Genomic DNA, 24231 nt, shown 5'->3' on the forward strand with positions numbered 1-24231 from the left:
AGTACATAAAGAGCTTCTTCCAGCAGATTTGAAGAAGAATATAACAGTCCCCTTTATTTGATTTGCATCCTGATTTGCATAAGGATTTCAAACCAGTATTAACATCCTTCTGGAGGAGATATTCCAGGACTTGTGGAAAAACTAGTTTAGGAAGAGGGTATGTAACTTCTGTTTGTAAAACTACTTTCATATGAGGAAAAGTCTGGAGGAAAATCCTGCAGGGCATTTAAATCTTCTGGAGGTTAGTCTGTCAATCACGCTGCATCAGCTAAGAAGAGGAAAACTGAGCGTTACACTTGCCAGGGTTCAAATCTGTAGACAGTAATTGTTCCTTGAGTAATATAAACACAGGGTGAGGAAAAGAACTGGGAACTGCGGAGTCATCTTCTTGTCTTCAGTGTTAAACTGGGGAGGAGACTGCAAGTTATCACCTTTGCCTGTTGTCCTCTCCCTGCTTTTGCCAGAGTTTGTTATGTGTGCTGAGACTGTGGTTAATGCCACTGCTTTATAGTTTTAACACATTACGCAATTATTTTCTTGGGTTTTAGATATTCAGATTTAAGACTGCAAATGGAAAAAGGTAAGTCATGGCACACACATTTTTTTCATAGATACATGTACACAAAAGAACAGTTTTTGAGATTACAGAAACTTGCTCTGTTAGTGTCTTCTCTCCCACCCTGTGATTGATGTGTTAAATGTGTATTGTGTGTATATTTAGAAACTCTGGATTCTCTTTAATATCATCCACATAATCCCAGTTATACCTGCATGCAGTTTGTGTAATAGGTCTTTGACCTAACTTCTTGTGCCTTTTGTAGCTTATCTTGAGCTCGCCTTTCCCCAGGGGTGAAGAGATAAATACAAAATGGACTTTGCAGTCCCCTTTTCTGAATGTTCACAGGGAGCACTCTCAGCCAAGGATGCTGTCATGCATCTGAACAGGAGGTAGATGTTCAAATGTACTATATGTAGGATGGACAGTATCTTCAGTGTCAAGTTCAAAGAAGGCCAAGATGCTTAAGAAGGATGTGAAATCTTAAGGAAAAAAGCACCACTGTGTGTTGCCTTCAGGAAACAAATCAAAAGTGGCTTAAGATGACATAGAGACTCAAAAACTCTGTGTAAAGAACTCATGAAAATAGTCTAATGTTAAGAGTAACGGATTTGATTTCATGGTACTTAATCAGTGTGTATAATGTCAAAATGAGGATATAAATTTTCTTAGATGCGACTGAAGACATTGCTCAAAATGTACAAGATCTGCACATTAACTGCATTTGTAGGTCAGCCAGACTCAGTATTGCAGTCCTCAGTCTGCTGCTTAGATCCAGTGCATGTGGATCTGAAATTTTTGGTGCAGGAGACTTTTGGAGCTGCTGTGAAAGAGAGTGCATGGGAAGGAGGACAGATGATTGATCATCACACAGCTCCAGTTCCAGGATCTGTTGTGTTCCCCTGGCAAATAATTCCCTCTTTCTAGTGGCGGTGCTGTTGTTTCTGTATGTAGGATCATTGCACAAAAGGATTTGCAGATGTGGACAGAATAGCTAATACTCTTTTTTGAACTGCTTTGGGAGAGGCCATCCTTGAATAAATTTTAGTTATGACCCTCTTGTAGTGCTAGCAGCATACTTACCTGGTTGGTATTTTGAACCTTGTGGTAGAGGTCCTGTTGATCTTCCTTCACTCTCACTTTGTTCCAATTTACATGTATTAAAATGATCATCCTGACCATTTCTTCAATCCAAGGCCACATCCGTTGTAAAGGCGTAAGGATAGAGTAATTTTCTCTAATAACCAAAGTGTTGATGCATTTTCCATAGTGGAGCACAGCAAATCTCCAAGTGTCAGGAAGTGAATTTTGAATTGGAAATAGATATCCTGTGATCAGTGGGTTAGCAGGAATAATCTCATCCAGCTGAATAGAGAGAAATTGCTTGTGTCACTGGAGGGCCTGGCAGCAATGCACGATTCACTGGGTGTTACTTGTATCTTTGTGTTCTGTGGCTGGAGCTCTTCATAATAAATTGTGAAACATCAAGGAACTTGTTGGAGATCAAGGAAAGAAATTGCTTTATCTCAACTGCAGTACTGATAAAACATTCTACATTTTGTGTGTGGAGAATTGCACTCATTATTTTAGCTGTCTGAAGTTCTCTTGCTATAAATGAATGTTGCTGCTGCTCATGGGTTTCCAAGGCCATCTTCGGTGTGAGGAGCCACCAGGCTTTTTTTCTCTGCCACAGCCTCAAAGACAGAAATAGCAAGTTTGCTCTGAAACAGAGAAATAGCTGTTCTAGGAGTCCAGAGGTGAATGGTGATTCTTAAGCCATGCTTGCAAGGATATGAACCAGATTCTGTGCCTAATTTTTTTTTTCTGTTAGAAGGAGCCACTGAATATATCTTAAGTTCCCAGATGATATCCTACCAAATACTGGAAAATAATATTTTCCAGGAGAACTGATTGTAATAAAAATTAAAACGTGTCTTATTTGAAACTGCCTAATTAACAAAGACCAACATATTTGGAAATCAGCAGTGGTGTTTATCTCAGAATGCTTGTTTCTCCTGAAATATTGCTTGTGTGTTACACTTGTAGGTTTGATATCTGTGTTTATGCTCAACATGTCCATATTATTACATTTTACAGATATGGAAACTAGAATATTTTAAAAACAAAATTTATTAATTATTTAAACAATTCTTTGTGCATACCTGTGAGCACCTAAGTCTTTAGAGGGCATTTTTAGCTTGTAGTAAGACAGTATGAAAGTGTGATCCTATTAATAGCTTACAAGTCTGGCCACATGTGGGATCTGACATACTGTGTTCCCATGAAATAACTTCTAGCACTATGTTATGCTTTTAAGTTTTTTCTAAAAATAGTACAGGGATTTGTAGGCAATCAGTAAAATTAGCATCTAATGACTTAATATTGTATTTTAAAATACATCTAGGAAAATAAACAAAAATGTTACAAGTAAACATAACATATGGTTCTTTTTTTAATCTCTACTTTAGGACGACGTAGACAGTCTAAACCCAGTTCTCAGGGATAACCCGCAGTTACATGAGGAGGTAAAAGCCTGGGTAAAGGAACAAAAGGTTCAGGAGATTTTTATGCAAGGTAATTATGTGGGAAATTGTGTTATTTATATTCTGTGTTAGCTAGTTTAAGGCCATTACTTGTGTGGGACTCATCCCATAGCATTTGTGTTATAATGGAGAATATATTTTTTAACTTGGAAGTTATTTTTTGGAAGTACTTGTTCATACAAGGAAACAAGACTGTAAGAAGCTGTTGGTGTTTGCTTCAGACTGTTCTTAACTTGTTTGATGTTTTAGTGATTTCAGCAAAAGCTGAATATCATTAGTCTGAATGTAGATATTTTATAAAGTTTGTTGTGAAAATAAGTGTGTATGAATGGCCTCCACACACATTTTGGCATGTTTAAAACTGTTCTGTGCTCTGTTAGTGTTACTGTTACGTGTGATAACTTCTCAGATACCTGTCTGTGCTTGTAGTTTTCACAGTTCTGTCACAGATGAAGAATACTTTCAGATCCCCACCCCACGCTCTCACCCCCTGAGTGAAAAGTTGCTTTCAAATCAGTAACAATTTGTAACTCAATTCTGCTGCTGGGAGATTGCAGAAAAAGCTGTGTACAATAATATTTATGCTGTAGATACAAGTTACAAGAAAACTAGTACGAATTTGAAGAAATTATTTTGGTGCCATTTTGCTGATAGTAAAAATACTGTATGCATTTGCAGCATATTCATTAAGTTTGAGGAAGCTCTGCAGAGGAGTTCCTGTTACTAGGAGGCAGAAACCAACCTCTGTGGGTTTGGGCTAAAATCCCCAGGAAAAAAGTTTCAGAGCAAAAATGCTTAAGCAGTCATTTTGTAAATGAAGATTAGGAGGGAAGCTGTAAATAATCAGATATTTTAAGGATGGCTCTGAGGTTTCCTTGCTGTCTAGTCTCTTTGATAAAACCAAGATCAGAAGACAAAAGCAATATGGTAAGTATAATACTGAACTTAGAGTAAAAAAATTCTGTCTTTCCTTCTGTGGAGTTTCTCATTTGACTAGGCATGATTCTTACGGGCCACAGAAAAAGGATGCTGAAAAAATGAGCGTGTGGAATTGTGTAGATAGTAAGTTGGAATGTTGGTGCTAGTCATTTCAGATTTTACTTTTGATATCATCAGATGCAATACAAGTTAATAGTCTATTGATGAAATGGATTGAAAGGTGATGCAAAATCAAATCAGGGTTATATGAAAAGGAAACTGAAATGGAGCTTGTTTATTTGTATTTCATTAGAGTAACAACAGTAGGACTATTGTAAAAGTCTCTGTGTACATTGGTAGAGAATCAATAGTTGAGCAAAGCTCCAGCAGTATTGAAATAGTCATCTAAATGAGACTGCCAGCCCATCACCCACACAGCTCCATCCCATCATTCCAGGATCTGTATTTTTGTCTTCATAGATACAGATTGTCGAGCAGAGGTTTCTGTGCTTAGAAGTGCACAAATGAACAGTAATATAGATAAGATGAATCTCATGCCAGTGTCCTTGAAGGCTATTTGTGCTCATCTGAGGAGAAGCTTTAGATCCACTTGCTCCCCTGGTGTGATGTGTGACCTGAGGAGACACATGCTTCCTCACGGGGCCCTTGGCCTCAGCCCCATGGATGGTGGTCAGCCAGCAGAGACTGCTGTCACGTTCTCCCTGCCCATAAGCTGCTCCTGCTCATGCAGACTTTGGCAGTTGTTGGCAGTTTGTTGGCACCGGCCTTCCAGTGGCTTACAGACAGCCCTCTGACAGTGCTAGCTGCTGTAGTCTGGTCATGTTCTCTTCCTTTTCTCCTCCTCTCTCTTCCCTGGTTAGCTTCACCTCCTCCATTTTCTTGTTCCCTGCAATTTAAGCTATATTTTCGGCTCTGCCTTGTCTAGATGCATCTGTTAAGGCTATTACCACTTTCTCCTACTTCATCCTCTACAATATTTTTAGCATCCAGCCTTTTCCTTGTTTTCTGTGATGCTGAAACCTTCATATCATAACTTAGTATTTTCTACTTTGACTTTTGCAGTTAGAACACAGTTTATCTGAAGAAAGAGGAGGGTTGGATAGAAGCATTAAAATCTGATTCCAAATATTTGGAAAGGAACATGCCAATTTGAGGAGGGAGAATTTTAGTCAAAACCAGTCCAATTATTTACAAGAATGAGACTAAAGAAAAAAATTGGCCCGTTTAACTTCTCCTTTGGGCGGCAGTCACAGCAGCATGCTTTGCAGTAGAGACTGTAGCTTTGGCAGGAAAGTAGTTTGTTCCTTGCTTAATAAAAAATGAAACTCCTCCCAAACTTGGCCAAGTTGAAAGCTTTTGGGACAAATAAAACTGGTTCAAGGAACATAGTGAAGTGTCTTTGATTTTTAACAATTAAAATACTTGATTTCTTTCTTCCGATTAGTTTTTTTATCATTACAATCTCAGGCTGCATGTATAATAATCCTCTTGAAACACCAAGTGTGCTTCAGCTCTGAGCATATTTTCCCATAGTACTGCACAGGCTGTTTCAACAATGTGTAGCTGGCGTGATTCAGCCGGGGGCTGGAGACAAAGCCAGGCTTTTCCTGTAATGGCTGCTTGTGGCTGGGCTGGGCTGGGCTGGAGCTGAGCTGGTCTGTGTTGTGTGGCTGCAGTTCAAACTTTCTCCTTCTTCCTGTCATCCCATCAGCATGTAAGAAAAAAACCTAACCCACTGTTTTTAAAGGTAGATAAACTCTTTTAAAAATAGATAGGGTAACAGCTGGAATGAAGGATGGACACAGATGAGAACAAGGAGTAAGAAGAAAGAAATTGGCACTGGGTCAATGTAGGGGAGTATGGGAGAAGCTGGAAGCTGTTGGAGAAGGAAGGATGGAGCTTGCAAGCTGAGAAGACTGGGGGAAAGGACTTAAAAGCTAGTGGCCTGGAGTCACAGTAATGCTAAAATGAGACAAAAAGGTGGGGAGATGCTGGTTCTGCTTACACAAGAGACTGAAAATCATTGTGCAATTACCAGTAAGATGCAAGAGAAGAGGAGACTGGATAGCAAAGTAGGAATGGCAAAGTAGCACAAAGATACACATGTAGAATTTTATTGAGACTGTCTGAACAAGGCAGAGCTTTGGGACAGCCCTTAAAAGTTCAAGATGTGAGAATGTGGATGGGTCAGGCAGTCAGAAGTGTGGGAGCTGAGCTGGAGGCGTTCTGCAGGGGCATATGGAGTAAGGGTTGGAGAGAAACCATCAGGAAATGTGTCCCCATGGGAACCCTGTCTAGTCCAAGACCAGAAATGTGAGACATAAGTTTGTAGATTCTTCCTTCTTTTCTGCACATATGTACCTGTGGTTGGCAGTGCCTGTGCAGGCACACCTCTGACCCTTGTCTGTGCTGCTGGAAACATACTCCAGGCGTCAGCTGAGGTGGCTCAGGGGGTTCAGGAGGTCTCAGTGCTTCATTTGTGCCATGAATGATGTGGATGGGGGTAAGAAGGCTGCTGTGGTGTGGTGTTTCTCTTCCCAGCTGGTTTTAAAAATTATATAGTCACATGCAAAAAATGTTTCAAGAGACCACTTGGAAATTACTAAATAATTACTGCTTTTGCACTTCTCTCAATCTGTCAAATGTTGACATTAAAAACAGTCCTTGCAGTAGCACACTGTCACATGCAGAGAGAGGGTATAACAGACCCATTTGTGTGATCCTAGATATTTTTTACTGGAGAAAGCTGTCACCTGTGAGGTCCCTGGCCTGTTTGCTGCAGATGTTTGAGCTTGCTTAATATACTGGGCAGGGCTTGGAAAAACTGATCTTTAGGAAAGACAGGGAAATTCTGGCCTTGCCTGTGTGGTTCAGCAACTGAGCAGTCTTAAATCATTTAGGTTAGGCTGTTTGTAGGTTGTCACTAACTGGTTTTTCCTCCCTTCCTGTGTGCCTGACCTGGGACCTGGGGTTTGATTGCAGAATTAGCAAAGCCCACACAGTTGGAACTGAACTTGGTGGCAGTGTTGCTTGGTTATACAAAATGCCATATAAACACCAAGTGCAATGAAACTTCAGAGTTCCTGGGATCAAGTAAGACACTGAATATGAATAAAACTGTTAAGTCTTGCTTTCTGGGTCTTGAAACAAACTGTAAAATAGGTACTGTATCATAATAGCTCCCCATCCCCATGGGCTTTTGGAGGTGAATTTAACTGAGCTTTGCAAAATGCATGAGGTTTCTTTGGATTTGGTATGTCTGAAAACAGGAGCTGAAGTGTTCATAGTGTGTGTGCTTGAAAGCTTTGTGTGGCCATAGCAGTCACGGGATCATTCCACTGCCTTTCTGCTTGTTGTAGTGGAGAGAAACTCTGTGGTCACTTATGGGGAAGACTTGGCAGATGCAGAGCCTAACCACCAAGATGTAAATCTTTTAGCCAGCAAAGCAGCTGGGCATGTGACTAGCCTGTTAGATGGCTTCTGTATAACCTGCTGCTGCCACTTTCTAGCCTTTCAGATTACTTTTCTGTGGTTGCTGTTCGTAGGCAGGAATTTTCCCATCATGTGTCATCATGGTTGCAGAAAGATTTAGTTAGATAAGAAAATTGTATGTTGAAAATGTTAACAGAATTAACCTTAAAGCATACTTACATGGGTCATTTGCATTTCAAAATGTCTTCCTGAATCTGTGGTTAGCTGTCCATGCCATGTGCACTATATATTTGCTGTGAAGCTTTAAAAAAATAGGAAAATTCATGTGTGCCTTTTTTTTTTCTTTTTTTTTTTTTTTTCTACATTCCTCTATGGCTTTTTTATTTCTTCCCCTTCCAAAGGTCCGTACTCCTTAAATGGTTATAGGGTGAGAGTGTACAGACAGGATTCTGCCACCCAGTGGTTCACTGGCATCATCACTCACCATGATCTCTTCACCCGCACTATGGTGGTTATGAATGACCAGGTGAGTTGATGGATGATATTCACAAAAAAACCTGCAAGTAAGCTGTGCCTTGGGAGGTTCTAATTTTTGTTGGTAGCACTCAGAATCACATCAGGTTGGTTCAGTTCCAGCAGGCTGAGGGTATCACTGCACTGAAACTGCAGCACAATGTGTTGGGCTATCAGTTAAATCCTCCTGAAGCTGAGTATTTGTGCAGTGATATGATTAATACCAGTCCTATGGTTTGTTCTGCTATTGCTCTTTGACTAGTGAAGTCTTTGAAGTAAAGCAATCCAGTTTGAAGAACTGGTCTTCCCTGTCTGCTCTGTTGAGAATTTCTTTTCCCAAGAATGAAATCTTTCAGCACTGCAGTAATGGTTACCTTTTCCAAGCAATTGAAATAGTCACTTTTTGCAGTTTATTGAATTAAGCATTTACTGCTGCCCCAATTTATATTTGCTGTGGTGGGTTTTAGTTTTATTGTGGAATTTGGTGTTGCAAGAAGAGTTAATACTGGTATTTTTAATGGCAGTAATGAATTCTATTTCAGGAGAGTAAGGTAATGACTCAACAGTAATAGGGTGAATGACCCATCTGCCTTGAAAAGACTGACAAAACCATGTGTGACAATAAAAATTTAAGACTAGTCTATTACTCGGATAGTTCTTTCCCTTAATTTGCTCAAATTAGTATTCCCCAAAGGTTACTTTTTTCACTTTGTGCCATGTCCTTTGAAGATACAGTTAGCATTTCATACTTCATGAAGGATTTCTCGCTAATAGCGTTCAACAGTTCTAAAGTTCTTTCCAGTCATTTTGGTTCTGGTAGCAGTTTTGCTTCTGTTGAAAGCAGTACTGTAATGTGCTTCTGCAGTATAATTTATAGTATATTAAATTAATTTTATAAAATATCTGTATATTGTAATTACTGCTTAAGGGTTAGTCTATGAATAGCTTGTTAAATCTCAAATTTGCAGTTATTGAAGGGGGAAGGAATGGGTGGTGGGATACTTTTCGCTTTAAAAAATATTTTTTTTTGCAATGGCGTGTAAAGACACATTTGCGTTGGTTTAACACTGTTCCCAGCATTTGTTGTGTCATATGTCAGTTCTGCATGTCAGGATTAAGTAGGCTTTTCTCTGATTAGTCTTTAGCACACAAAATAGACTGGTGAACACTGGTACAGAAAATACAGATTAGGCATTGTCTGAACATCTGTGGATTGTTATTTTCTCTCTTCTCTTTTTTCTTTTTTTTTTTTTTACATAAACCAGGTGTTAGAACCTCAGAATGTTGATCCTTCTATGGTTCAGATGACCTTTCTAGATGATGTTGTTCACTCTTTGTTGAAAGGTGAAAATATTGGCATCACTTCACGCCGACGGTCTCGTTCCAACCAGAACAGCAACACAGTTCACGTAGATACATTTATCTTTTTACCTAAGTATTTTCATATATTGCAAATGTTAAAAATACATGTTTAAAGACACTAATTAACGTTGCATTGAAGTCAATTAATAACAAATTATTTTTAGGGTCATTATACACGTGCACAAGCAAATAGTCCCAGACCAGCAATGAATTCCCAAGCTGCAGCACCAAGACAGAATTCTCACCAGCAACAGAGGAATACTCGGCCAAATAAGAGGAAAGGCTCTGATAGCAGCATGCCTGATGAAGAGAAGATGAAAGATGAAAGATACGATTATATAGGTCGAGGAGGTACAAGTGGTTAATGGAAAGGGTGGGAGGGCTTCCTAAAACTATTAGACTGAAAATCTGATAGATGTGTTTTTATCTTTTGCAGAAAACCCCAAAACCAAAAATAAACACTTTCTTAGTAAAAGAAGAAAACCTGAAGAAGATGAAAAAAAACTAAATGTGAAGAGACTGCGGACAGACAACATCTCAGATTATTCTGAGAGCAGTGACTCAGAGATTTCAAATAAAAGATTAACAGATTCATCCTCGGAGCAAAATTCAGAAAATGAGTTAAAAAGCAAGAACTCTTCAAAGATAAATGGAGAAGAAGGAAAATCCCAAACTACTGAGGGAGTAGAACAAACACTAACAGACAGACAGTCTCCATGGGATAAAGTACAGCAGGATAAAAACCATGAAGAGACAGAAAGACTGAAGTCATCGGTCTTGGATCATCAGGAAAAATCTTCGCTCCATGCAGCGGAGCAGCCAACACTTTATGAGCAGAATGCCAAGGATCCACCTGTTCAAGACTGTAATTCAGAAAAACATCATACTGTGGAGTTAAAAAATGAGCAGTTTTTACCCAGACCTCCTACTCCTAAGTGTGTTGTTGATGTTTCTAATAAAAACAGCTCTGAAAAGGAGAACCAGGATAATGCTGCAAGTACCTTTGGTTTGCAAACAGTTCAGAAAATAGAATCTCACAGCAGTGATTTAAAGCAGCAGTTTGCAAATGCAAATTTCCTTGAAGCAAGAAAACAGGAAGCTGATCAAAGTTGGGTTAGCAGTGTTGGTAAAACGGATTTGATACAACCCGGGGTTGTAAAAACATTACCAGTAAATGAACACTTAAATTCTGAAAAAGTGCAGTATGGCTCATTTATGTCTTCGTTAAATGTAGCTTCTGTAGCAGAAGAGAGTAAACTGCGTAAACAAAGTCCAGTCCCCGATTCTGTGAAGTCAAAATCTAGTGCTTCAGTTGATCATCCTAAAACAAAGTCACCTGATGTTAAGCCTAAATTCACCCAATCTTCTGATACTGTGAAGTCGAAGGTTAGTTCCCAAAACAGCCATGCTACTGGATTAACAAGGTCAGCCAATAAAACTGATCATGATTTGCCTAGGTCTAGTTTTCATCCAGTTCCAGCTAGAGTTAGTGCTCTAGAAGCTACTAAGAGTCCTCTTATCATTGACAAGAATGAACATTTCACAGTGTACAGGGACCCCACTCTGATTGGACAAGAAACAGGAACTAATCACATTTCACCTTACTTGCATCAGCATAATTATCCTCTGCATTCCTCATCCCACCGAACCTGTTTAAATCCAAACGCACATCATCCTGCATTAACTGGTTCATCCCATCTGCTCGCTGGGTCTTCAGCTCAGGCTCCCTTGTCCGCTATTAACACTCACCCCCTTAGTAGCGCATCCCACCATTCTGTTCATCACCCTCATCTACTTCCCGCAGTGTTGCCCGGAGTGCCTGCTGCCTCCTTGCTGGGTGCCCACCCGCGACTAGAGACTGCTCATGCTAGCAGCTTAAGCCATTTGGCATTAGCACACCAGCAGCAGCAACAGATGTTACAACACCAGTCTCCACATCTTCTCGGACAAGCTCATCCTTCTGCTTCCTATAATCAGCTAGGGCTTTATCCAATTATTTGGCAGTATCCAAATGGAACACATGCTTACTCAGGACTCGGTCTGCCCTCCTCCAAATGGGTCCACCCAGAAACTCCTGTTAACGCGGAGGCTTCCTTGAGAAGGGTAAGTTAAGATCCTTTCTTAATGATGTATTTAGCTGGGCCTGGTGTCTCCCAGCAGTGTTTTCCTAGGTACAGATGTGGTAATTTGTGTCACACGGAGTGTATTGTGATGGTGAGGTTTTTGAGTAGGCAGAGAACTAGGAATGAAACTGCAGCAGTTATCACTGTCTCATGGTGGATGTGCATAGGGAGTTTTTCCAGACCTTGATTTCCTAAGAATTCTAAAGAAAGATGAAATGTTTGATTTTAATTTATGACTAAGGGCGAGGTCAGCCAGCATGTTTGGGAACCGAGGTTCACAGGGTAAATATTTGCTACCTTAAACTGTGTACCATTGTGTAAGTGAAATATTAGGAGAGGTGAGACAGTCGTCTTCATAGTGAAATTGAATGCATGCTCACTCAATAATGGCAAAAGATGGAGAAGGAAAGAGTACTAAATCCAGTAGGAAGTTCTGGAGAGAAATACTTTTGCATTTCTGTTTCATGCACTCTGTACACCCATTTCTCTTGTTCGTACATCTGTGTGCCCTTTCTTGGAGTGTCATTTTCTCCCCTTCTGTTTCTGTTGACACGCACCTCTGCCTTCCCATCTGCTTTCTCCTCCTCTGTATTCAAGTCGGGGTGATTCCTCTGTCTGTTTGCTGAGTGTAACCACTGCAGTCTCAGAAGAAGTGGTTTGTGTTTTTCAGCCTAGTGCCCAGTGCGGTGGTGGGGTTTGGCAGGCAGACATGGCAGTTGCAGGAGAAGTTTTCTTAGCTCCTGAAGGCTTGGGATATGGCATCTCATTGCAGGCACTTCAGAGGAATAGTGTAAGATGAAGCGTGTGTAGTGCAGACAGAAACTTTGGAGAGCTCTACTGCCAGCTTCAATTAAACCACAACTGAGCATGTGCATACTGATCTTTAGAGGCTTTCAACTTGGCCTAATTTGGGCAGATTTTCACAGGGACCACAAAAGACATGTCACTGACAGTGGTCCCTCTGCCAAATTGTAAGCCTTTGTGTCAAAGCTTGGCCTTCTGAATGGTTAGAAAGATTTTTGCGGGGTTTTTTTTTTTTTTTCCATCATGGAGAAGGCTGTTCCTCCCCAGATTCATTCTTAAAAAAAAGCCAAACCATTGTGGCTAAGTCTTTCCCAAAACAGTCAGTTTGAGTTAGTCTTGTAATATGAAGTGAGTTAGATCTAAAATGTGATAAAATCAAAATGTAGCAGTGAAGAAAAGCCTAAGAGAAAAAGATAGGTGGATTTATTTTTTCGTGTTGCTGCCTGCTCCACCCTATAGAGAAGTCCATTTTAAAAGAACTTAAGATAGACGTTGTTTTCACTTTGGCTGCCTGAAGAATGCAGCCCTGCATACTGAGGCACGTAGCTTTTTAATTATGTTGATATGTGGCAATTGTCTTGTGGTGACTTGTCTTCTGGCTCTCGCACTGGAGGCCTTTTTAAAATAGATCTTAGAAACCCAGAATGGGCGTTTCCAAGGTCGGTTTGCATGGATGCCACAATCACAGAAAGGGATCTGTGTTTCAGCTGTAAGAGCAGCAGCAGCATCCACCCTTGGCTCAGGGCTGCGCCATGTCTCTGAGCTGGAAAAAATTGTGCCCCAAGCCCACCTTTCCCTACTGTCCTTAGGTGGCTGTGGCAGCTCCCATCTTTGGGCTGGGCAGTAGATGGTGCAGGTGGAGTCAGGAGGCTGTTTGAGCAATGCTTGGTGCTCAGGCAGATGTTCCCCAGCTCCTCTAGGGAGAAGGTGACGGGCCTTCTTTGCATAATACTTTAATGCAGCTTACAGGCTGTTCGTGGGAACTCACCACAGCGTGGGAACTCCTGGCTGAGGAAATGTGCGCACTAAAACTGTGAGCACAAACCCAAGTGGCTGCTTTAAATATTCAAAAACACAGAAATCGTAACTTCAAAGTTGTAGCACCTGCAGATCTATTCTGTGCTGTGTGCATGTGTCATGGGAGCTCTGGCTCCCCTTCTGCAGCTGTTCCCAACTGGAGTTGCCAAGTCTGAGGAGAAGGATAGGGATGGTCTGGTAATGAGGTAGGGATGGACAAGCACCACGAGGCCTTGGGGTGTGCACAAAAGCTCACTCTTGTCCCCGGTCCCTTCTTGGCTTGTCCCCAGCACTTGAGCCCCAGCTGAACAGGTGTCCTGCTTTTCCACTCTGCTGTGTGCACTTCCTGTAAGCAGGTATCCTAAGCAGAGGAGAGAGAGGGCAAGAGGAGAAAGAGGGTTGCTCCTGGTCTTTTCTGCAGGCTGTCACACAAGTTTCAGTAAAGATAAGAAAACAGAAACTTAACAAAGTAGTAGGTTAAAAAGTAGTTTCGTAGATCAAGATTTAGCACTGTGTCTGAACAAGGAGGGCCACCTTTAGAGTGTTTAGGTACACAGCATAAAATTGGGCTGAGTGTTTGCCATGCTGCACAGTATGGCAAGTGTGTACATTTATGGTTCTAATAGCGTGATGGTGATGATCAAGCCAAACAAAAATGCCTGACTAAATAAAGCAGATTAATTAGGATTATCGTACTTAATCACTTGGTTGGGGCAGGAGAGGAACAGTCCAGGAAAGAGATACTTACATCCCTTTTACTGAGATTTGTCATAAGGCTGGAGATAAAATTGCTTCTAGAAATATCAAGCCATATTTGTATTTTTTAAGAAATACTTCATGCAATTCTTTGAAGAGGTAATGGTCTTTTTACTAGTAACTGAATATAAGTGTTGTCAGGCTGTCATTGGTTTGTTAATTTTGATGAGCTTGAAATGCTGTTCTGGAATTAACTGCTCATCCTGTGTACTTGGAAATTAAATGGTTCTACGAATGCTTGTGAAATGCGTAAACTGTTTTGTATGCTGAAAGTCCAGAGGAAGTACAATCATGTTTTATTTAGTTGGTCAAAAAAAGTGACTTAAAATGTTAAATTTTATTTACTGTCTGTGATTTGATACTGAAATATATTACTTTACTTTGATCATTGGTAGCACTTGGTAGGGTTACCCTTGTGGTCCCATGATTATTTTGAAGTCTGATTTTATTTTTTGTTTTGGTTGGTGTCAACAGAATACTCCCAGCCCCTGGTTACACCAGCCCACCCCAGTGACCTCAGCTGACAGCCTTGGTTTACGGAGTCACATTCCTGTGCGACCATCCAGCGCAGATCCTCTTCGGCCTCTCAAACTGACAACGCATTCCAGCCCGCCTTTGTCCAAAAGTATTGTAGAGCATCGAAAAGAGTAAGCTTGCCGTTGATCTCTGTGTGTGAGGGTACATTTCTGCAAGTGATGTTGCCTTTTAGCTTCCTTTTAGTTTATTTGTAGAGGTGGATGCCTGTGGGGGACCCAGGCTTGTCATTGTGTTGCCTTGTTGACTTGGTGTGGTACTTGAGTTCGTGAGTCATTTGAAAACTTCTGAAAATTGTATTCAATATAGAGGAAAGTTTATTTTATGTTAATAGATAACTTGGTTCAGGGCATGGGAAGAAAGGTCTTCCGTCTAGCACATGGTACTACGTTCTTGCTAACCTGTGTTTGCTTAACCTTTCTTCAAACAGAGAACTGGAGAGGAAAGCTTTTGCTGAACCTTTGCGTTCTGTTACCACTGCGCCTGTGAAGAGTGAGCTAGAGCAGAGCAGAACACAGACAGCAAAGGAGAGCCATATGCACAGACATTATGCAGATCCAATGTTGAACCAGCTGCCAAGGCCACCACAGGAGACTGGGGAGCGACTGAGCAAATACAAAGAAGAACACAGACGGATACTCCAAGAAAGTATTGAAGTTGCTCCTTTTACAGCTAAAATAAAGGCACTGGAGGGAGAGAGAGAGAACTACTCCAGGGTAACATCCTTATCTTCAAGTCCCAAAAGCCATTCAGTAAAATATGACAAAGATGCTGAACGCTCTGTGTCAGAACTGTATAAAATGAAACATTCAGTTACACAGAATTTGCCACAGAGTAACTATTTCACTACCTTGTCTAACAGTGTAGTAAATGAACCACCAAGATCGTACCCATCAAAGGAAGCTTCAGGTGTATATGTTGATAAGCAAAGTAGTTGTCCTTCAACAGCAGCTAGTCCCCAGGCTCTGCCCTCCTACATTTCTTCCCTTTCAAAACCGCCACCTTTAATTAAGCACCAACCAGAAAGCGAAGGCTCTACAAGCAAGATACCCGAGCAGCTTTCACAATCGGTGCAGTCTCACTCTGTAAATTCTTTCAGAAGTGACAGCAGGAGCCCTACTCAGTTGTCAGTGTCATCTTCAAATACACTCCGGAGTATGCCTGCCTTGCATAGGGCCCCTGTGTTTCACCCTCCTGTGCACCAGAACCTGGAGAAGAAGGAGAGCAGCTACAGCAGCCTTTCACCTCCAACTCTGACCCCTGTTCAACCCGTTAATGCTGGGGGTGGCAAAATACAGGAGTTGCAGAAACCACCAACTTTAGTACCTGAGCCCAAGGAAGCCCAGACTGTTTACAAGGGCACTTCTGAACAGAATTTATCAGAAATGTGGAAGTCTAATAATGCCCCAAATAATGAAAAAGTGGATTGGCACACTGAAAGAACGAGTGGAAAGTCGCAGTCCGCTACAGCATCTGTTATTGTGCGTCCTCCTTCTAGCACAAAATACGAGAACGTACCAGTAATGCAGTCTGCTTCCAAAGATCGAGTTAGTGAGAGATCTTCAGCTGTGACAAATCTAGCAGATTGCCTGAAAACAGCGGAAGCCAGGGAGACTGGAAGAGTCATACTGCCAAATGTGAACTCAGACAGTGCTCGCACACAGTACGAAAAGAAATTTGCAGCTGTCTCGCAAGGCAGCATTCCTCGTGCCGTCACCCCTACCACAACTATCATCTGCAGCACCAAAACGGATGTCACTGCATCAGCAGCAATGACGAGCAGCGTGTCGAGCCGGGGGAGCTCTGAAGTGACCGACTCGGTGTCCTGCGCGCCGGAGAGCGCGGCCCCGAGGGCGGCCGGCCAGGCGGCGCAGCCCCACGAGTGCAAGGTCAGCACTGCAGCTCCGGTTACATCCGCTGCTGGCAGCGCCGCTCAGCCCGCCTCGGGATTCTCCACCTCTACCGACTTTGTCCATTTGAAAAAGCACAAGGCAGCGTTGGCCGCAGCTCAGTTTAAAAGTAGCAACGCCGCTGAGACTGAGTCCAACTCTGTGAAAAATCAGACATTTTCAACCTCTCTCTCCCTAGACAGTGCTATCGTCTGTAATACAATAAACAAAGCGAACTCTGTAGGCAGTGGGCAAACTTCCCAGACGAGTCAGCCAAACTACCACACTAAACTGAAAAAGGCTTGGCTAACCAGGCATTCAGAGGAAGATAAAAACACTAATAAAAAAGATAATTCAGGGAACAGTGTTTCAGAAATTATTAAGCCGTGTACTGTCAATTTAATAGCTTCTACATCAAATGATTTGCAAAATAACATAGATAGCAAAATCTTGGCAGATAAGTTTGTGAAGGAAGATAAGCACCCAAGGAGAAAAGGAAAACGAACGTACGAGTCTGGCTCTGAAAGTGGTGACTCTGATGAAAGCGAGAGCAAGTCAGAGCAAAGGACTAAACGGCAGCCCAAGCCAACTTACAAAAAGAAACAAAATGATTTGCAGAAAAAAAAGGGTGATACCGAGGAAGAAGTGAAACCAAATGGTGTTCTTAGCAGGAGCGCCAAAGAAAAAAGCAAGCTGAAGTTACAGAGCGGCAGTAACAGCAGTGAGTATATTAGTCTGATTTGGAAGACTCAGAAGTGTGTGAAGTCCAACACTGTTAATGCTACAGGGTTTGTCATGCACGATAGCTGGGAAAAGAGCTAAAAAACATGCCTGTGTAAATGAGTAGGTCCTGATTTGTCTGTCTTGAGGCCATTTGAAATATCCTGGTGTAAGAAATAGACCATTTTGTTATATCTGTGTTAACAAACTGGTTCTTGGCCTAAAAATAAGAAACAAACCATCTCATTTATGCTGTCCACCAGAATTGAGCAGGCTGATGCATATAGTTGTGCCACTTGTATTGAGCTCTATATATATGTATATCTATGTTGGGATTTTTTTTTATTTTAAGATCTAATGCATTTATTTTTAGAGCACTGCTGGAGGGAAAGATTCTCTGTTGTTGAACTCTAATTCATCCTTTGATCAGAAAGCCAGAGGCAGTTCCTTGAGAGCCTAGTGCCACTCAGTTACGATTTGGTTAATTTAATGAAAGGTTTAAGGGAGAATAATTTCACACTCCTAACTAGCATGTGTAGTACATGATGTTAACATCCCTCTTGTTTAAGGAATAAAAAAATTTAGGGAAATATAAATTTCCATTCAAATGGAATACTGTAACGTGTAACTGATTGTAACTAGATTAATCTGAAAAGAGAAACTGGTCTGTCAACAGACGGGATTTTATTTAAAAACTTGCCTTATTTTTATCCCTATTTATTCTTCTCCAAGGATTCTTCTTTGTCTTTGGTCTGTTAAGTATTAGAGAGTCTACCATTAAATTGCTTCTTGTAAGACTTTTTAAGTACAGGTAGCAAGAAAGTGAGCAATACTGCCTGTAATTACATTCTGTGGCTTTTCAGTGTCTGGTGTATAAAGTTACTCTTCTGGTATCTGAGAGTACTTGATCCCTGAATTGTGGTGGGTGCTGAAAATGTTGTAGTCCATCTGAAATGTTCTAAATATTTGGTCCAATGGTAATAGTACTACTTTTTCTTTCTGCTCCCAGCTAAAGGGAAGATCAAGGCAAACTTGCCTGTAAAATCTTTTTCAGCTTCCCTTCTTAAAGTAAATTGTAAATACACATGTTTAACGTGTTACGTGTTTATGACCTTTCTGCTGTTGCAAAAGATTTTTTGTGATAAATTTCTGCAAGAGAGCTGGTCAGAGATTTTTCTTTCAAAAAGAACTTTGCACAAAGATTTTACACAAAATCATAGTCGACCTTGAGGAGGTTTGAGGAAGGATGGTGTTCCCTTGGAAAAGCTGCCTGGGTTCTCTGTAGGTGGCTGGAGGTAACTGTGCTTCAGGGTCTGGGGCTCAGTGGCAGTTTTGCAGCATGGGTGGTGTGTGGATTCTGCCAGGCTTGGAGAGTGCTTTGTCCTGATGCTGTTTTGGAAAGCCCCCGGGAGCTCATGCACTAGCCAGAGCGCTCAGAGCTCGGGGCTGTGGGGCTCCCTCCTGCAAAGCAAGGCATTTCACAGCCCTGCAAGTCTTGGGGGTCTTCCAAGTGCCTACCCACAGAGCTTGAAGTCTATCTAGCAGCTACCAGATGACACCCAGGATCTCTGCTTCCAAAGCAGAAAACATTGTTTTGGACTAGTAAACCTGTGCTTGGGCCCCTTTTACTCTTCAGGTTTTAATCCAGTTACTGTCATGCCTTGGGTGAGTATGGAATGTGGTTTCTAGGCCAAGAACTGAGGCATAGGCAGTCTGTCACTTGTAAAGTTTGTACAAGTCATCTCTGGCAAAATACCAATCTGCACCCAGGTACCAAGTCCAAAGTTAACACCCTGACCCTTTTATCATCCTACATCAGATCCCTGTTTACAGGACATGAACTTTCAGGAGTAGTGGTAGATGAAATGACAGATAATTCTCTCTGTCTGTAGATAAGAGTGGTGCCACTTTCAAGACTCCTTAAAATGAAAGCTTGGTTAAATGACAGCAGGGTTCAGTTTCAAAATCTGTATGTGAAAATTGCACTTATTACTCAATAGTCTTGCTCCTCATGTTACTCAGTGTCAGATCTGCTGACTTCAGTATCGAAAATAGAATTATATTGCTTGGCCTTGCAAAGCCAACAAACCAGACAGAGTGTAAATGGATTCTGTGAATATAGCTGCTGTTCTGTAACTTAGAAAAAAAAAAGTTTTGAAGGAGTTGGAATTTGGTTTTAGGTTGGTTTTTTAAGCTCTGCTTTTATTCATTAAACTGTAGCTTTTTGTGCCTACACCTTTAGAAACAGAGTTCAAACCTAGCTTTCTTGCAGTATTGTATATCTTTGCTTTTTTTGTAAGAATGAGATTCTGAGGATGGTTTTAGAAGAATATCTGGAGAATGATACACCTGATATAAGGGAAAATGTAGTGTCTTGGGAGCTTTGCAGTTGCTGTCTAAGTTTTATTGGTACCTTTGCTTTTTAAACTTCAGTGCTGACAGGCAGGCAGGTGGAAATAAAAATGAAATCCGTTTAACAAATATACCAGAAAAAAATGTTGAACTCTGACTGTCTTGACTGTGACGTGTGAGGAAGCAGTGCCAGGACCTCATTGAAACTGTCCTTCCTTTTGCAGCTGGTATACCTCGCTCAGTGTTAAAAGACTGGCGCAAAGTAAAGAAGCTGAAGCAAACGGGAGAGTCCTTTTTGCAGGATGATTCTTGTTCTGAAATAGGACCAAATTTGCAAAAATGCAGAGAATGTAGGTTAATAAGAAGTAAGAAAGGAGAAGAACCAACTCACTCACCAGTATTTTGTAGATTTTACTACTTTCGGCGGTAAGTATGCCTGGTAATGTGGGGCTTCAGCTTTAAAAAATAATATTGACAAAGGACTGGCATACTTGAAAGCATGTCTGATTTTTCTGGCTCAGTCTACCCGATAAAAGACAGCATCTATTTTAGCAGTATTTACATTTGCATTTCTTTTGTGGATTGACTTCATTGCTGTTTAAAAGCTTTATAGCAAAGACATCAGAACATCTGCCTGCTGTACCTTAGGCAAGCAGAAAATACAGCACATCACCATTACACAGGTGTCTGACATTTGAAGTGGGATTTTCAAAAGGCAGGCTTCAGTTTTTCTGGATAAGTTGTACAACCGCAGAGTTGCACTTACTTGTAATTGTTGTTATGCCAGTATATGGTGGGAATGTTTCTCAGGGTTTCCTGGGAGTTTTCTGAGGACAGAGAGGAGTTGTGACCTCCTTTTTCTGGAACTGATGGCCCATCAAGGAAAACTCACAAAGAAGAAATTTTCCTGGGGGTGCAGGAAGCTTCAAAAAAGGATAAAACAGCTTCAGTTTGTGTATGGATTGTGCTGTCAATATTAATCCAACTTGTATTTGACAAGAAACTGTTCCCTAAATGGGGTTTAATTTTTTATTATGAATCTTCAGTTACAAGACTTGGTAGATCTGTAGGAATCACTTCAAGGTTGGACTCTGAATACCTTCTCTGTAAAAATGTTTGCTTCCACATTTGGCAAAGTTGGAATTTTGGTTGATTTTTTCCCCATGGTATAAAGGAGAGAACATAAAAGTTTGCCAACATTTTAAAAAAACAGTATGGAATGTTTTTATTGTATTGTGGTAAATTTCACAGCAGTTTAATTATTTTAATTGTGTTTAGATAGTAGGGCTTGAATTGCAAAATAAGTTTACACTTCTTTTGGAAATTGTTGTTTTGGAAGCTGAAATTTGATAATTTCATCTTGTTAATTTGAATACATATCTAAATGTTATTATTGATATGTCTAAATTCAGGACTGTCTCGCTGGCATAAATTCCTTAACTGTTATAATCACATCTGTATAATGACTCATCCTGTTTTGGATAAGATGGACTGATTAATTTTTACCACTTAAAAATAGGCTGAGTATAGCCAGGGTTAGTAGAGTGGCCCTGGGTAGCGTAACAGGAAAGCCTTTGAAAGGTCAGAGTTTAATGGATACAAAAACATTAGCTTCTATTGGTGATTTATTCTGCCTAGAAAAATTTAAATGTACTATTTGAACCCATGTTTTCTCAGTATGAGAGCAGTAGGATACAAAAATCTATAAAATAAAAGTCAGAGTGAGGGACTGCTGACACAGACATTCCAAAAATTGAAAGTGAGGTGGGAAAGTGGGTGGAACCAAACTTTGACCAAAATAAAATAGAAAAAGAAAATGTTTCTGTCTGCAATTTTAAAGGAGTAATAAATGCTAGAGGGAGAGAATGATGAGTGAATGGAATGGAAAAAAGTTCCTAAAAGGTTAGTTTAAGTTTTCATGCTTCCTTATTTATAATTTTAAAACTATTTTCATCAATAGGATTTATTTTAAAATTGAAAAAGCATGTAGGATGATAAGGGGAAAAGAAAACTTTTGTGTTGTAAGATAGAAGCAGCCAATAAATTGGAAGTCACAGAGTATAATGATACATGCAGTCAAACTATCTGTTTTCATTTTTAGGTTGTCTTTTAGTAAGAACGGAGTGGTTAGGATAGATGGTTTCTCCTCTCCTGATCAATACGATGATGAAGCACTGAGTTTATGGACACATGAAAACTATGAAGATGATGAACTGGACCTAGAAACTTCTAAGTACATTCTAGATATCATAGGGGATAAATTTTGTCAGTTGGTAACCTCTGAGAAAACAGCCATGTCCTGGGTGAAAAAAGACGGTAAGGAGCTCTCAAAGCAATCAAGTGTTGTGCAGTTTTGTTGGATGCCCTTTTGTTGCTTCCCTTTGTGCAGCTCTCTTCCCCTGGCTGTTGGATTTTCCTGGCTTGTTTGGTAGGAGGACGTGCTGGGGAGGGTTCTTGCTCAGTGGGCCAGCCCCGTCCCCTCCCTGTGCTGGTGGCTGTGCTGGGGCCAGGCTCCTCTAGGGTTTGGAGTAGCCTCCATTGCCGGCTTGGCCTACAGCCAGAGCAGCCAGCTCCCAGCCAAGGCCTGTGGTGAGCCAGGTACTGATGCTGCCAGCAAATGGTGTGTTTCTGATGTGTCTCCTTCCCAAAACAGAGGAGAAGAGTGCAGCAGCACAGGTCCCGCAGAGCATGTGCTAACACTGTCACCTCCCCAGCAAAGCAACCCTCCGTCCTTCTGGCCCACAGCAGATGGGCACAGGCTGGCGGCTCTGCTAATTCCAGGCTGTATGAGGAGGAAGTGGAGCAGAAAACTCATACTAGCCAGGTCTCCTGAACAGGCACCTCCCTCCCCTTCTGCCAGCTTCAACTGTCCAGCTCACTTGTTTGGCTGCCCTTTAGATCAAACATGTCCCGTGGGCAGTCAGGTGAAAAACCCTCGTGAGTGCATGGGTTAAAAGTGTATGCTAAAAAAGTTCTTCATGCTTGCAGCAATATATTTTCTGTATTAGTTTAGTCTATGTTTTCTGAATGCCTTATTTCTTTATAATGTGTTGATAATAGGTAGTATTGAAGGGGATGCTGTGTAATGGAACTAAGAGGGCAGCTCTTGATGGCCTGTTCATGAAGGATCACTTTCCTCCCCCTAAACCAAGTTGTGTCTGGGGAAAACTTATGAATGCTTCATCTATAAAGACTATTCATTCTGTGCTTTGCATTTAAATTTCAGTCCTTTTATTCTGCTTATTTTGTATTTCAGCCAAAATTGCATGGAAGAGAGCAGTGAGAGGAGTCCGTGAGATGTGTGATGCATGTGAAGCCACATTATTTAACATTCATTGGGTCTGCCAAAAATGTGGATTTGTGGTCTGCCTAGATTGTTACAAAGCAAAGGAAAGGAAAAGTTCTAGAGGTCAGTTTTTTTATGAACTAGAGTATTGTATAGGCTGTTTATTCTCATTTGCTGCAGAGCTCCTGATTCACTAGAACTGTCTGTAAAGTGTTAAATTACTTCTTGTGTGTATTGGTTTCTCTTAGATCTTTTTTGCCTCCTTTTTTGTCAGTAGGTATAGAATCAGTCATTCAGAAAGCAGCTGCTGTTGGGGCTATTTTAGCTCTTTGTCTACGTTTCAGTCTTTTTGTGTGGATTGCTTGTGCCTTGCCCCTCAAGGTTAAATCTTGTTCTTTGGTTGCGAGACTGGTGCTCAGTCACACCTCCCTGTTTATGGTAACTCATTGCTGTTAAGACTTGCCTTGATTTAAATGCTTTCTGGAGTCCTCCCTTCAGAAGTGGCTTGTCATACTGATGTAACCTCCTATTTTATAGTTTTGTCATAAAAAAGAAAGAGATGGAGAAAAATACTTTGGATGGTATTTCAAATGAGTGCTAATGGAAGTTTCACAATCCGTAAGCCTACACATACATGCTCTAATGGAAATGTCTGCTTTAGTCTGGAGAGAGAGAGAGAGAAGTATAACAGGACTGACTTGCAAATCTCTGATTTCTGGGTGACCCAGCTGGGTTGTAGTTGAAAGGAGGAATGACTTGGAGGATTGATTTGGGCTTGGAGCCCTCGGCTGTGGCACTGGTGTGCAGGCTGCTTGGTGGAATGTGCTGCCTTCCCTGGGAGGCAGGCATTGTGCCCTGGCACAGTTCTGCAGTCAGACACCATGCCAGGAACTGATTCAAGGATAATGCTGTTTTGAAAAGCAGTTCCATGTTTGTCATAGCCATGTAATGTCACAGATGTGAAATGTTAGTAAAGTTTAACTGTTAGGTGGCAAAGCTTTGCCAAATGGCGAGTCTCACCTACTTTGTCCCCGGCTTGCAGTGACAGGCCTCCTACACTGAAGTTTTTAGGGAGCTAATGTCAGTATTTTCCTGCACTGAGAACAGTTGTTAGTGCTTTAGTGCTGGAGGCTGCTTCAGCAGCTCTTCACGGGCTGCAGCCTGTGTGTGCGCATGTGTGTGCATCCATCTGACGTGGCTTGGGATAGACGCCAAACATTATTTACCCTGGTGGGAACACACAGTCAGAGGCTTTTTATAGTATGTGTTAACCAGCCAGGAAAGTTTTAGCAAAATGTCTTAGAAGTTGGAACAAGCAGTATAAAGAAGGAGGCTTCTTTTCAGTTTTCTTACAGGGAGGACTTCTCTCCTTTCTGTTGATTGCAGTTTTACGTGTGAAAGCAGC

General features: G+C 41.2%; 1 protein-coding gene across 10 annotated transcripts in view; it reads left to right on the plus strand.

Moving 5' to 3' along the window:
- Positions 1-24231, plus strand: part of JMJD1C (jumonji domain containing 1C) — a 161799-nt gene that overhangs the window by 119462 nt on the left and 18106 nt on the right. For 7 of the 10 annotated variants that reach the window (XM_041404712.1, XM_041404702.1, XM_041404704.1 and 4 more), the window contains 10 exons: positions 3025-3130; positions 7872-7996; positions 9249-9392; positions 9510-9696; positions 9782-11448; positions 14520-14692; positions 15010-17189; positions 19765-19966; positions 21642-21856; positions 22797-22949. In XM_041404712.1, the coding sequence (XP_041260646.1) occupies positions 3025-3130; positions 7872-7996; positions 9249-9392; positions 9510-9696; positions 9782-11448; positions 14520-14692; positions 15010-17189; positions 19765-19966; positions 21642-21856; positions 22797-22949 (5152 nt within the window). The remainder of the gene's footprint in view (positions 1-3024; positions 3131-7871; positions 7997-9248; positions 9393-9509; positions 9697-9781; positions 11449-14519; positions 14693-15009; positions 17190-19764; positions 19967-21641; positions 21857-22796; positions 22950-24231) is intronic. The other 3 variants (XM_041404708.1, XM_041404709.1, XM_041404707.1) reach the window with 2 other exon arrangements.

Source organism: Onychostruthus taczanowskii, unplaced genomic scaffold (assembly GCF_017590055.1).
Source record: "Onychostruthus taczanowskii isolate IOZ18803 unplaced genomic scaffold, ASM1759005v1 scaffold22, whole genome shotgun sequence".
Taxonomy (NCBI): Eukaryota; Metazoa; Chordata; class Aves; order Passeriformes; family Passeridae; genus Onychostruthus; species Onychostruthus taczanowskii.